At 39.6% G+C, this 15,211-nt stretch overlaps 1 protein-coding gene across 1 annotated transcript; it reads right to left on the minus strand.

Moving 5' to 3' along the window:
- Nucleotides 1–1,069: 1,069 nt before the first annotated feature.
- LOC132403545 (T-box transcription factor TBX5-like) lies at nucleotides 1,070–14,793 on the minus strand. Its single transcript, XM_059986937.1, is given in 10 exon segments — nucleotides 1,070–1,710; nucleotides 3,004–3,227; nucleotides 4,287–4,378; nucleotides 7,283–7,435; nucleotides 9,219–9,366; nucleotides 9,820–9,939; nucleotides 11,320–11,414; nucleotides 11,747–11,994; nucleotides 14,305–14,652; nucleotides 14,655–14,793. Coding segments are annotated over 10 exon segments (2,154 nt in total). The 3' UTR covers nucleotides 1,070–1,123.
- Nucleotides 14,794–15,211: the final 418 nt, after the last annotated feature.

The following is a 15,211-nucleotide window of genomic DNA, read 5'->3' on the forward strand; positions in this document are numbered from 1 at the left end:
TACTTTTTCCAATCTTTTCTATGAACAAAGTAAATAATGTCATTCTAAGTTGCTTCTGAAGCAGAATATATAGCCCGAATTCTGAACCTAAAATGTCTTCTTGACATTATTGAAGTTTTGGGAACTTCTATGATTATCTTACTGAAGAATTGTATATCTTGGTCATAGTCCTACTAACAGGACAGATGAGATTTCTGAGATTGTGGCAGGTCAGAGCAATATAAGTTGTGGAAGTATTTCACAATTCCTAAAATCCAAAGTAATGAAATAATTTGCATGTCTAGTTATTATCTTGACATTAAATTTTATATTAAAAAATATTTAATTGAATATTAATCATGTGATATTCTTGCTTACCCTTATAGTCACTCAGTGTTGCTAACTATTATAAAACAATTTGATTCCCTTTCTTCCCCTCTGCTGCTACATAGGCAATATCTGTTTAGATTGGTTTTCACTCATTCTTATTTTACAAAGCTATAAATATATTACGATTTTACTCTTGATCCTTAAAAAGAGTACTTCACTAACCAATCGATCTGATGAGCATTTTGCTTGTTTTAACCTTGCTGGTAACATTTTGAAATAATTATGGAAAAAATGTAATAGCAATTGCCCAGAGAAAGAGAGTTAATTATTTCCTCCTTCCAGTGACACATGTAGGCATGCAGGTGTCCAATATTGCTCATTACACCACACCATATTTCTTCATCTATAGCATGTGATATCACAGTGGCAACTTGTTCAACAGGGGGAGTTTTCTATGTATTGTATTCATGCATCAAATGATTCTTCTGTTTGTATGATATCTATGCAACTTTTGACCAAGTTTACAAATGAAATATCTCAGAAACATTAACTATACATTGCAGAGAAACATCCACCAGATGGAACCCTTCACTCTTGTTTTTTGGTGAATGACTTACTTAAATATCATTCAAATAAATACTGTAGGAAGAAGGAAGGGGAAGAATATCTTAATGATATGTCACTTGTAAAACATCCTTTGAAAATTACAGCCATTTATGATCGATTTTCCAAAGAAAAGTATTGCTTTAAAACTGTGTTCAGTTTCATCAAACACAAACATTCATGTATGTCAGATCAATGGGAGATCTGTGAATTAGCTATTTTCAGTCCATTCTGGCACCATGCCAACTCCATGTACTGAGTGGTATTGATGTGGTGAGAGGGTTCTTGACATGCCATGTGGATACAAGTAGTCACCAGGTTGAAGATTGCTTGCAGACTGAATGCCAGCTTGAGGAGCACAAGACCTGACTATGGGCTGGTGAGAAACTGAGGTCTGATGCTGAAACATATTGTGCGTATCCCCTATCTGTGGAGATGTATGGTTGGAAACTCCAGAGATGCGAGGCATTAATGGGCTTGATGTGAAATGTGCTGAGAAGTGTTGGTAGGGTATTCGGTCCATAGGCTGCATTGCAGTCACTGTGCAGCTGCTGTAGGAAGGAACAGTGGCCCAAGTGTTGCAACTAATGTCATCAAGGCTGGAGCTGGGGTCCGTTCCTGGTGTAGAGCCAGCATACATGCATGCTTGCCGTTGTGCTGAGTCAGTCCGATAAGAAGGAGTAAGGTTTTGTTGTTGGGAGTAACTTGAGGACCTGTAGAAAGGGTCATCTTCAGGCGGAGGACTTTCTATATATGACTTCTTGAATGGATGCTCGGTCGAGTTGCAGTCTTCTTCTACTGTTTATATAAATAAATCAGAGTGGAATCAAGTTTAATTAATAGGCCATCTATGTATGAAGCATCTCTATTGAAGACATTGCATTTGTTTGTAAATTTGATTAAAATGATCTCATAAATATTTTAGTAGTAATTTTGTCTGTAAATATCTTGGGTCCATGAGGTATAGTGTCTCATGTCTTTGAGGTCACTTCAGATCAGCAGGTTGTGAACTTAAGTTTCATTTCATAGGCACAACAGCAATGCCTTGGCTCACACTCCACTCTATGCCGTTACTAAGAGGAGGTGGCAAGGTCAGAACCATATACCGTATTGGAATGAGGCATTGAACTGAGGTCTTTTGCACTCACTGATTATTGTTAAAGATTCCGCGACATTATCTGAAGAATAACAAGCGAGTTCTTCTCCAGTGTCCTGGCAAACATTGAGGCCTCAATAAATGTGACCAGATGAGATGATTATCTGGACAATAGTGCATGTTTGCATATATTTCCTTTGTTACAGCAGCGACCATACTTCATTGGCTGTTATGTATTTAGAAGCCTACTGAAATTGAAGAAAGTTCTCTATTGAGACAAATGTTTTTTTCCTCTTTATCGTGGCCTTATCAAACAGTTTCCTAGTTCTTGCTACCTCCAAGTTCCAACATGTATACATTAACAATTCTCAACTTATTACTTCAATTAGATTATAAAGCCAATCCAAATAATCCTAAATACTTAACATCTGTTTTTGTCACGGGTTCTGTTCCTCAACATGTTCCTTAAGGCATATCTCTGATAACTTACTTCTCCACGATAGTTAGTTCTTGCCTTCCATGCAATGAAATGTTGATTTTAAAAAAGGAGGAAAGGGTCTTTAGAAGCCCTGACTGTGTGAGGTGGAGCTGGGACTGGGAAGGTCACATGCTCGTTTAATATCACAGCATTCCATCTCGCCACTGTAGCCCCAAGAGTTGTTTATTTTTTGACACTCAAGCGGAACAGATAACAGGTTATTTAGAGAAGCCACCCACAGAAGGGACAGTTCAGATCTCTCAGTGGGAACACTTGAGGTGGACGTCTACTTGTCAGTTTATTTTTTTACATCTGCTGATTCCTCGAAAATAGGACACCACCAAGTGTTGTGCTAACAATATTATTGGAACTAGAAAATATTTCCTTCCCAAGTCTGGCATTTACTACTATCTATCTTTTCACTGTAACATTTGAAGATGATTCTGACAGGACGCTCACAGCGTTATGAGAGCTCACAATAAAATACACAGAAGGGTTGGCGAATGCTGTTCCTTACCTTTCCTTTTGTTGCAATGATAGAGCGGACTCTGTTCCTGGGAGAGTGAATATGGATTGGGAGGGAGCAGCTCTTGAGATGAACTGGAAACACCGTTCTCACATTGGTACTGGGAGCTCAGGTTGTTGGACACGGGCAACACTCGTACCTCCCCACTGAACTGATTGGCAGCGGACCCCACACGTTGCCTGACCGTGCTCCTGGGAACCACGGGGTATTCTTTACTGTAAGCATATTACAAAAATGGATACATTAACATTCAAACTAGGATAATATTCTGTACCTCAATATTATACTGCTTACATGGAGCACAATCTTTGTTGTAATTGAGGTTACAATATGTGTTAAAACTATACGTATAGTTGAGTCTGCGACCCGAAGAGTTAAACTTCATGTACCATTTAAAACATTCTTGCAGGCTTTGAAAATCTAACTGTTTTTGATATTATTCTGTGATTCCCCCTCTGTTACCCGTTACTCTGTCAATTCTAATAAAGGCTATGAAAAAATGCACAGATGTCACCCTAAGAATCTTTCCCACGCGCACAATGGGCTGAATGGCCTCTTGATGATACATAATGTTGCTTTAGGAAAATCTTGCTTTCTTGTTTATGGCCCAAACAATGGGTTAATCATATTCAACGAATGCTTACTTTAAGCCGTTATTTTAAGGCATGCATTCATTGGCCAGGGTCGGCGGGTGCCTGATTTCAATTTTTGAATAAAGGAATCTTGGATCAATCAGCACTTGGAAAATCTGACCCAATGCATTGCTGTCTAAAGGCCAAGTGTGACCAACATTGAAAAATGAGTCTTATGATGTACAAGCTCTGTGTACAAAGTTGGGCTGTTAATACAAAATAATTAAGGAAGATTCTAATATTTTAAAAAATGTCCTTAATTGCGGTCTGTCCACAGTGCCGGGTTTGCAGCAAGTATATTTTATGCCCTACTCTACCATTGCGGCTATACTTTAAATGGGCTCTATAGGCCGGAAAGGATTTTGGCGTGTTCTTAGGCGCCAAGAAAATGCAAGTTTTTTTTTCATGTTCACAAGGATATCCTCGCAAAAGATTTGGTCAGCACAATGAGGAAGCGTTTGCCTGCGAACAGCTCAAGAATCCCCAGCAGAACAAAGCTGGCATGGTACTGAACAGGAATGGGTTTGACTGAAAGTAAAACCGTGAAATTGAATAATGTATGTTATTTATATAGCATCCTGGACAATTTATATTTTGGCATTTTGTCCATTACATGCAATCCAGAGTGTGCGCGCAAGTTACCTTTGCATCCGAGACATTCGGTGCAACTCCATATCATCGCTTCCACGAAATCCCTTTGCAAATGGGTTATTTTCTATTTTAAGTTGGGTAATCTAAATTAGAAATTAAAATGACGTTGAGTTTCTTACAGCATTTCAACATAAAGTAGTTTCAAATGGAGCCCCCAATTAAACATCCCCTGTGAAAATAATGACAATGCTAACAAGCCTGCTGATATGAGACAAGAATATACTTGCGTATCTGAACTTTGTTTTGTTTAGAAATTTTAAAACTTCCTTAATGCACTGTGCAACGTTTTTCGCATTTAAGGTGGGTAGGAGTTTTTACTGGTACTTTCCCAACATTTAACAGATATTCTCATGCAGAAAGTGTATTCAACAGACCTCGGCGCAAAGATGTGTAACTTTGTGTAATCCATCACTAAGTTGTATAAAGCTGAAGGCTCAATGCACAGCTTACAATCGGTTTTTTGCCGTCTGCCAGGTGGACCAGTTGATTTGGAAGTGTCAGTATCACCTGGCCACAGCAACCAGTAATTGGAAAGGGAATCTCAAAACCTTTGAATTGGATTTCCTTGACGAACAATTGTTAACCAAGTTAAAAGAGGCAGAAACTTCTTGGAAAGTTTGTTATATTAGTTCAGAGCGCATGAATTCCAAGCCACAAGTTCTCGCTGCTCTCGTCACCTTTTTTTGAGGTTTAGCTGGGTGACCATTACGGCCTGCTAACTTGACTAGAGCCGGCTCTGGACACAGTCAGTACCAGGTATTGCTGGTGTAGCGGTAGCCCTGGCCAGCATCCCATTAACCAGGTCCGACTGAAAATGAAGATATATAGAACTTGACTTTCAGTATTTCAATGGCAAATGGATAAGGCGCAAATGATTAAGGACAGTTACCTCGCGGTAATTATCTCCACTGCTGGGAAAATGTAGGGCCAGCATTTCACACAACTAAGTAACTTGCAGAGAATACTTTGGGCAAAGCTGTAAAGGGACACGTTAGAATTAAAACTTGCTTTAAGTCGACGTCAAAGCAAATTGTATTGGAAATTTTGAAACGCCCCCTTCGAACATTCGTTGCATTTAGCTTTAGATAATATTTTCCCGCGTGGGTCCCGTCAGTGGCTCCACGACTTGCAAGTAGCATGTAAGTAATACACGTCAGCCTAACACCGAACTTGCTACTTGATTAAATAGGTTAGTCGGAGGAGTGAAGTAGGGGCGTCATTGCATTAAGGAACCACAAGGCAAAGCACAACGAAGTCACATCATACCAGGGTTGAATTACACTGTTCAGTTTATGCAGTTATTATTTGCAGAAATATAAGCCAAACAACTAGCTTTCCTTTTATTAATCAGCTGCACTATTTGATTTTAAGCATCCATCTTATAACAAAAACTCTGCATTTCATGTCTCAGTACATGTACGTTTCTTCTTTTCGGGGGCAATGTATTTCTTCATAACACGTCGTTATTTTCAATATTTCTAATAGCTTGTTTTGCGATACTTTCTCTGAACGTACGGTTAATCTCAACTTTAAATTCTTGTTACAAACATATTGATGATTAAATGGCATTTCTACAGGAAAACCAGAGTTACTTTTAAAGACACATTATAGAAGCTAAATTTTATTTATACTTTTCACAATATTTTGTTATCCATTTTTGAGGAATTTTGAGGAAAATTTTTGAGGAAGCTAATGCACTGTGTGCAAGTTTAAGTAACTCTCCTGATGCGTGCTCAGTCGTGGGAAAATCATGCCAAACTAAGTTAAAAAAAAAGTGTTCCGCTAAGGAACTAAACGCTTAAGCAAGAGTGTATAGAGTTAAAAATAATTTCTTTGTCAGCCGAATAACCTATTCTGTTTTTGTTTTGTTGTTACAACCTGATGCAACTTGTGCCCCGTTTTGAATGAATTTTAAATTGTGGGCTTCTGGGCACCTAAATTGCAGTTATTATCTTCTTGCTACGAAGCGAGTAAAATCCTCGAATCCATACCCTCAATTTAAACAAAGTCTCTTTTGTTTTAAAATCACGTTTCCCTGAGATATTTTACAATCCAATGAAGAAAATTGGTCTCTTTAAGGTAAAACCAAAAACTAATACTACAAAACTTGCACTTGGTGGCATTTCAAGGAAACGCAAACTTTTTTCATTAAGCATGATAAATGTCAGTTCCGTTTTGCAATTGGTGAACTGCAGGTGAGGTTTTTACTTTGATTGCGGTTGGAAAGTTAAATGGATTCCTACCCCGAGATTCGACCTTTTCCTGGAATGAGTGCTGCGGCAGAACGTGTTTGCCCGTCAATTGTTTAAACGGGCGGGTAACGCAATTGAATGGAGCTATAAAAATATCTTGCTCTCCCTCTTCAGATCTTTCAATGACATCCGCCAGAGTGCTTGTTGATCTCTGAAACTTTAATCCTCAACTAATTCCCCAAATGGCGTTATTTCACTAAAGGCGGAAATTAAAAATTAGTCTAAACTTTACATAGGTGGCGAGTAATTGAAGTATCCGCGTATAATGCTCACAAAAAAAAATCCTAACAGAAATTTTTTAAAGGACGTTAATCGCAAATGCTAGACGTCTGAAACAAAAGTAGAAATTATTCGATATATAATTATGCAATTAATTTGCATCTAGTAAAACAACCAAGAAGGCTGAGGTGTTACTGCAAACACATCACCTCAGTTTTAGCCATTTTTTTCATAGACCCTGGCCAATTATGCAAAGATCACATCACGTAAATGGGCAATATTTAAACATTTAATGGTTGTGAACAAAATTCTTACAGTACAGATACAAGGCGTCGCGTTCGTTTGCACTGTGCCCCAGACTGTGACCTGTCCAGCGCCGTGGACTGAATCCACTGCGGCCTAGTTATACCATGAGCCTCGATGTCTCTTCTCTTTACAAACAGTGAGTGGAAATTGAAAAGTCGGATTACAGGGGTGAGAGTGGGAGAATGGATCAGGTTCTCACAAAATCCTCACCTTATGGTTTTGGTACGACGTCACAGCGATAAAGGCAGTTTCAGAGAAAACATGGGTACAGAATGCGGTGTTTTTCGAGCCAAATCCGTTATTCTCGTCAGCCTTTACGATATGGAGCCTGGGCTGGTACTTGTGCATCGAATTTAGGATAATCTAACGAAAGAAAATAAGCGCAGTTAAATTTGGATCCAAATTATGGATCTAAATTAAGCAATTTGTCAATTTGGGCAATTGCGGTAACAGGAAACTGCACGTCAAAGGCGCGGGATGAGGAAAGGAAAGGGGGGGGGGCTGTCGCCTCTGTAGTTAAAAGCCAATGGAAGGCTCGGCATAGTTTTCCGTCACCTACTTCTACAGTAACTCTCATCCCAATGGCAACTTGTTCCAGATAACTCTGGGTAATGCTGGCATTCTGTGTAGATGCTCAGAATGGCTGTGATTTTGTTTTGGAAAACACCCAATTTCCTAAACCCCTTCCATGAACAGCCAACCACTCAAAAGGAGATGCTGTCTTTGATTATAAAATGTGATTTAAAACTTTTCAAGCATCTGGTAATACGAAAATGACTTTCCGAAGTACTCCTGCAATTATTCCAAGATCGCCAAGATTGTTGGTGGGAAGGGGGCGGGGGAAGGGTTACGAGTGAATCTGGCGACAGAAAGACGCTGCTTGTCCCGCAATGGCATACCCTCCAAGTCATCCCTTCTTGGAGTCCCTCTCATCCCCCAGGCTTAGTTAAATTGCTTTGACAGTCTCGTAAGCCCTAAACATCACTGGTGAAAGATCTAATGATTTTTAATTTCATTACGTCCCGCTTAGTTGAGAGGCTACCAGTACTGGTTACATCCAGCAATTTGTTAAACGTAGTTTTCATTGTTGCGTTTCTATTCGATTGTTTAGGTAGATTTTTGCAATCGCCGCCTTTTCACAGTAGGGAAGACGGGTTTCATCCAGCTCCCATCCACTGCCCGGCAGTTTCCAAGACTACCATTAACCAACGAAGTGCTTAATGTCTGGAAACTCCGGCTTACTATTCTGGTAGAAGAATATTATGAAGCTTAAATAAAACTGTTAAAATTTGAGTTTTCAGTTTTTGCTTTTAGCTCCATTTTCTAATGTTAATTCTTATCTCTCGGCAAACCTCGCAAATAATACAGGGCAGCAGAGATGGGATGACTTACTTTAAAATTACGTTTAATTCATCCAATAAAGCAACGGCGCTCATTTTACGACAAATAGCATAGGAGGAAGACCAAAAGGATTTCATTAGAGCCCTAAAACTTACGGAGAATAAGTTTGGACCACTCTTTATAATAAAATGATAGTTACATCAGTTGTATTCGAAAGTCTGGATGCGCAAAAGCAGGGGAATGAACGCGTGTGCCTTCTCTCATAATACTCATATTGTTTATGTTAAGGGAGACCTCCCCATGTCCCATAATGCACTACAGCAGAATGAGGCAATATGTGTTCGGGACCATTAATTTCAGGTGAAGTGAAAGGTTCCATTCTCAAATCGTGTTTGCAATCCATGGCATTCCTGGTGCGTCGCTTTAAAAAAATACACACACGTACACTATTTGGCCCAATGCCGCAGTTGAAATAGTAACCCTGTTAATGTCCACTTCTAGGATGTATAGCAACATGAGAAAACCAACAACAGTTATTCATGTTACACCAGATGTTCTATACAGTTCCATCGCCCTCCAACTCTCTGCTTAAGCCTTCGCGAACCAACGCCAGTTAAATCCGTCACATTTCCCTTCGGTGTGAACGGCAAGCAGCTTGGCACGATTGAGCTTTCCTTGTTCGCGTCCAATGCAATGTTGATTTGTGCAATTCTATTAAGATTGGGCAAGTTTTGAAGATAATTAAGAGTTCAGCTACTTAGTGGAAAGAAAGAGACTTCAAATAAAATGAGCTCAGAGCACTTACGTGTCCGAAGGGGTCCAGGTGGTTATTGGTAAGTTTCAGCTTTTGGAAGGAGACCAACTGTCTCATCCAATGAGCCCCAGTAGCAGGTGAATCTGGATGAACGTAGAGCCTGCCCGGCATTGCGGGCTCTGCCTTCCCCGTCACAGACCTTGAGAAAACAAAGCATGGAAAATGTTCAGATTCATCGGAGCTGAACTCCTACATCAGTCCAGTCTAGACGTAGAGCACACAAAGCGCATTGACAACGATAAAACAGGTGTTGCTCTCAGTGAATATGTTATACATTTTGAAACCAAACCCCGAATTTACATTGCAGAATCGCTGCTAGCAAGTGAAACGATCCAAATGCCTGATTTTAAACCCCCGGTGCTTGTCTGAATTAAATCTTAGGAGCCATTTAGCAGGCGTTCATTTGCCCTCACACGGCCTCCTTTGCAGACCATGTCCGTGCCACTTCCGACCCGTGTAACAGCATGTCACGTTTTTGAAAGGCTAATCCTTCTCACCTCCATTACCGCGCCAATCCTAATCTGTTCATAGCAACCAGCATACGGCTTCCTTTACTAGTGAACCGGATAACCGAACAGTACGTAGCACTTGCCATTTATTATCAGCGAATTTGTAACGGTGATCATCCGCCGGCACGATATCCATTAGAAGGATGTATTTTGTCTTCGGATTTAACCCGGTCACCTTCACTTTGTAACTAGGAAACATGCGCCTGAAGTAAAACGAGAAGCGTGGAGGAGTGATAAATTGGCAAAAATTTACTACAGAAAATAGTAACCACTTTCATTGATGATGTATGTCGCTGGAGGTCTTGCCCAATATTTACTCAAAAGGTACATCTAATGTCAGAGAAATGTATACAATATACGTCCTGAAATTCTTTTTCAGGGTGCATAGCTATACTGATGCATAGCTTCATTTTGTACAAAATAAAGGGAATGCTGATTTTGCAACTTGAGCAAACATGATCTGTAATTCATGTACATAGCAAACAGGTATTATGACTGCCGCGGTTAGAAAGGCAGCGTTAATGCAATAAGTAATATAGGCAATATGGCTTCGATCATGGCCTAATTTGTAACCTGCATAATGTTTCATCTCTTTATATCAAAGTAGCTGTTTGTGAACGCGAAACGTGTTTATAATATACTTCGGGAAATAATCCGAAGCTTTTTCAGCCATTAAGAAGTCGCACGGGGGTGGGGGTGGGGGGTTTAGGCAAAAAGCTTTTTAAATGGAAAAACTGTATGTATTGTCTCGCCAAATTATCGAATAACAGCTTGAATATATGCAGATCTTTATAAATATTTATCACTTGTTCGGCGCAAGTGGGATGAAATTGAAAGCCCACGAGGGAACACGTCTGCATGCAAAAAGAAATGTTGTGAAGGCAGAATGGGAAAGCAAGTACTGTGCGGCTCGGATCTTTTAAGGGATCTTAAATTAAACGTCCTGCGTTTCTGACTCAATCCCCGAACTTATTTAGCATCTTACTCAAATATAATATCAAATAGATGTGTGAAAGAAGGCTGGCCGAACTTTAAATTAATTAAAAGCGAATGTAGCGGGCAGCAGATGAGTTCATGTAATTAGTATAATTTATTAATTCTAGCATTTAAAGTAGCTTATCGCGTCAGTTTATAAGTGATCTAGCATTTTACTATAGTTCTTACAAGAAGACCGATAATTAAGTTAAAATGTGTGCATGCGTGGAAGATACATATTTCATAAAATATATCTTCCTCGTTCAAGATTGATTGGTTTTACTATCAAAAGTCACTTGAAATATTCTTTATGAAAAAATGATTAATCTGAGCGCGTTTAACGATGAACATTGAAGTTGTTATCTATATTATTAGTTATTATCTATATTATTTATTATATTGGCCTCTTTAGAGCCACTTAAGTGTTTCCCTTTGGGGCGAAAAGATTTTGTAGAACAGGGAAAGTTCTGTCACCACGAACTCTGGTTGATCAAATACATATTCATAACTGCATGTAAGCAAGAGCCAAACTGTGAAGATGATGACGAATTTAAGTAGCAAATGTGATTATTGTAGCATTTCATTTGGGTAAATTTGTTTTCCCTTACCTTCCCGCTTTAGTAATGATCATTTCTGTCCCGACTTCGTGAAATTTTAACCATAATTCTCGCTCGTGTAAATAAACTTTAATTCCCTCCATACCCTAGAAGTGGAAAAAGTTGAAATTATAACTAATTAATAAATACGCATAATTAGAATTGCAATATCAACACAATAAGTGTCATATAACTAATCAGTGCAATCGTTTCCCCTCAATGATCCCCTCAATTTGAAATCAGAGATATTCTAAGCGATGGCCCAACAGCATGTAACAACCAATCAAGCGCTGTGTATACTAGCACCAAGAAAGGTGTCAGATGCATTTACAGACATTTACATGTAACACCTAGTTGTTAACCATGTTAAGCAATAACGCACACTTATTATGTTGCACGGCATAATGGTTTTGTTAGCGTAAGGGTGTCTGAGACCAACCTGTTGACTATATGTTGCTTGTTGTGGGGAGTGAGGTTTGCTGGCCGCGCCGAGCAGACTGTCCTGCTTATTTTCAGAAGAATGTTCCTTGGACTCGGGCTCGCCGTGCGTTGTTGCTGGCAGCCCAAAGCCTTCTTCAGTCTCCGCCATATTTCCCCGCACAGTTCTTGCAAAAGAGGCACGAAACCCCGAATACTGTGATTTAATTGTTAACAAGGTAAAACGACAATCATACAGCACAGTTCTCTCTTGGTAAATACACACAAAAAATAAATAAAAAGAATGATAAATGGGGAGAGTAGATAGCTTCTGAAATAACAAGCTATTTGCACTGTTGCATAATGTAGGCCTTTTATATTAAGTTATGGGATATTAAGGATAAAACCACAATGCCAATCTTAGCTGACTCGGAAAGATAAATGAGGTATTCACGAAATTCGACTGGACTTCTGGAAAGAGTAATAGAGATAAGGTTCCAGGCTGCTTTTGAGCAACCGTTTGATGGGAGTATACGCAGCAATTACATTTCCTCGACTTTCTACACCCGTGTTTCGGCGTTATACCATTGGGTCCATTGCCCCGTTGAAGGGTCGGCAGCTTTCGACATTAGCCCGAGGTCTCACCGTGGTATGACGATGACTATTGTTTAATTGACTCGAGTGAGCACTTTTGGTCACTCTATACGCACGCTCGAACTTCGGAAAGGACTGAGCACATGATCGTATCAATGATGAACAGTTTTCAAAAGCTTGTGACTGACAGAAAATTAAATATTCTACAGCTGATCCCAGCCTTGGTAATGGGGAAGAGTTCTTAGGTTCGAAACGTCAAAATATCCCAGCCTCCCAGAACTGTCACCATAGCACCAGTTAACTATTTTATCTTATGATTTTAGATCTGACGTGGGGTAAAAATTTGAGTCATTTACTGCATTAACTAAATACTGCTAGCTACTTCATCAAGAGCCCAGTTAACTTCATCACATCTCGGCGTAATAAATATCATCTCCAGCAATTTGAGATACAAATATAATAACCATAGTTCACAACACAAATGGGACACAAAATACCTAAAAAGTATTTCTCCAGCGTTTCAGCCAGATTGGTTGAAAAGTATGTCAACCTATTTCATAAGAAAAAGCACAAATTAAATATACATCTGTGTTGTGTGGGTTCATGTCACCCCCAATTAAACTAGGCCTCTGTTTAAAATGCACTAACGGTCAGCGACGAAGAAGATTACAATGCAAAAATAATTTAAGTCCTGTTTATCCTGGCTACGAGGCAACTAATGGGTTCATAATAGTTTTGTGCATTAAAATTATATGTCGCCGGCTCGTAACGCTAATATTTAATTTATCAATTGTTTACACAAAGGAACATTTTCTGAAGCAGGTTGAACTGAGAAGATTTTACACAACCACAATTCTCCTTAATATTTAGATTCCAAATTGTAAAATCCGCTTATTTTATTTTCACGTTTATATTTTGTTTTAATATAGTAAATTATTTTACTCACGGGTCTTTTGACTGGGTACTTAATTGGCCATGCATTTTAGGCACTGGAATACTATTATAAATAATTCACGCCAATCATGAAACACAGAGTGTGCACCGATAATCGACGGACTGAGCTTGTAAAACATATTTATGTGAAGATAAGGCATAATCTTTCAAAGTGTTATTTGAATGAGAATGCATTGGCTATTTCACAGAAAGTCATGCGTGTTGAAATATATTTACACTTTTTGGCAAGAAGGGCGATATTTTACTCGTAATACATTTCAGGGTATTTTATAGGAAAATCATGAAGGAAATGGGGATAACGAACCCCATTCCGAAGGGAACCACTGCACTGACACGTTACATTTTTGCTAAGTTTCAATAATGTATAGTTAATTTCATGTGATCAATATCTAAATGAACATGTCACTAATATGTTTCTTAGTTCCAATTCCGGTATAATAAGTTACTGATTTCGGGATAAATATTGTTCGCCGAGATTCTCAATCGAGAGGAAAGCGAAAAGAAAGTGTTTCCGGCAATATTAGGCGGTTTTACAAAAAAAATGCCAGAAATAATAAATCCTCACTGTAGACTTGAAAACTGCAAGAAGTCGCTACTTCGATGCTAAACTGTTCCACTTTTACTAGGATTAGTATTTGTGAAATTTGGTGTAAAAAACTCAAGAGGACTGGAGGATCAGAGGAAAGCGATGTGTCTGTAAAGATAGGCCGCGATACAGTGCTTGTCTATGTAAACATACACTCATCGTGGTCAGTGTCATCGTTGGTTATATTTTTTGCACACATTGAAATATCACCAGTCACTGGATCTCCAGCTCTTTGCATTTCAAAAGGACTTGCGACAGCAATCAGAAAGAACCCGAAATACCCCCCTCTTGGTTTATTTTCCGCACAGGCCCCGTTATTTACTGATAAGATACTTAAATAAATCGCGACTTCAGCTTGCACATAGGCACCGCACAAAACATCCATGCAAGCGGAACAGCAAAGCACCAAGAATGAAACTTGAGTCGAGGAAGAAATAACAACGTACCTTCAGATCTATCCACAATGAAAGAGTATTGATACAATCCTTCTCAGTCGCTGTCTTCTCTGGTTAGGCACAGAACACATCCCAGGCTGAACAATCCATAGATCGCCAGAGGTATTGCACTTCTCCAAACACTTCCAGGTTGCCGGACGTGCAAGAGGAATCTTGAGAGAGAAAAAAAAGATAAGGCCTTGTCGTAGTGCTTTGGGTATCTAGGCACAAGAAACTTGGCGTGCAGAGCACTAGTGGGAAAGCAGTTCCCCCATAAGGTTGATTTGGTGGGCGCTGTGTGTGTAATATAGGAATTGCGTGCACATCCAGAAGAGCGCGCTGACTGGAGTGACGTGGGGAGCCCTTCGTGCGCTCGAAGTGCTGAGCGCCTGTCCAACCAGCGCTGATCCACACACAGAGGCTCATCGCAGACCCCCCAGCATCCTGGCAGCTCAAACACAGCACAAAGACACGATGAAACTTGAGCACCCCACCATCCATCTTGGTCCTCTTTTTAACCAAAAAGCGCGCACACACACACACACACACACACACACACACACACACACACACACACACACACACACACACACACACACACACACACACACACACACACACACACACTCCAGCACCACGCGAACCAAAAAAAAAATCTTTTGACTACAGACTAGACCCAAAGATCTCTCCGGGAAGGGGAAAAAAAAAACTGAGTGCCTTGAAATGCAAATCCGATTCCCCTTTTAGGTTGTAGATAACTTCGGAGTTCACCATGACGTTATCCAGATGGGAGAAGCAGAAATCAAGAAAGTTACAAGCCTGTCTGAAGAAGCAAGTATTGAGACACAGTACGGAGTACTTTTGCGTTTTCTATTTGTTTATATCAGAAGAGGGGGAGGATTGCTTGTAGTATATTTTT

This window comes from Hypanus sabinus, chromosome 13, assembly GCF_030144855.1.
Source record: "Hypanus sabinus isolate sHypSab1 chromosome 13, sHypSab1.hap1, whole genome shotgun sequence".
Classification (NCBI taxonomy): domain Eukaryota; kingdom Metazoa; phylum Chordata; class Chondrichthyes; order Myliobatiformes; family Dasyatidae; genus Hypanus; species Hypanus sabinus.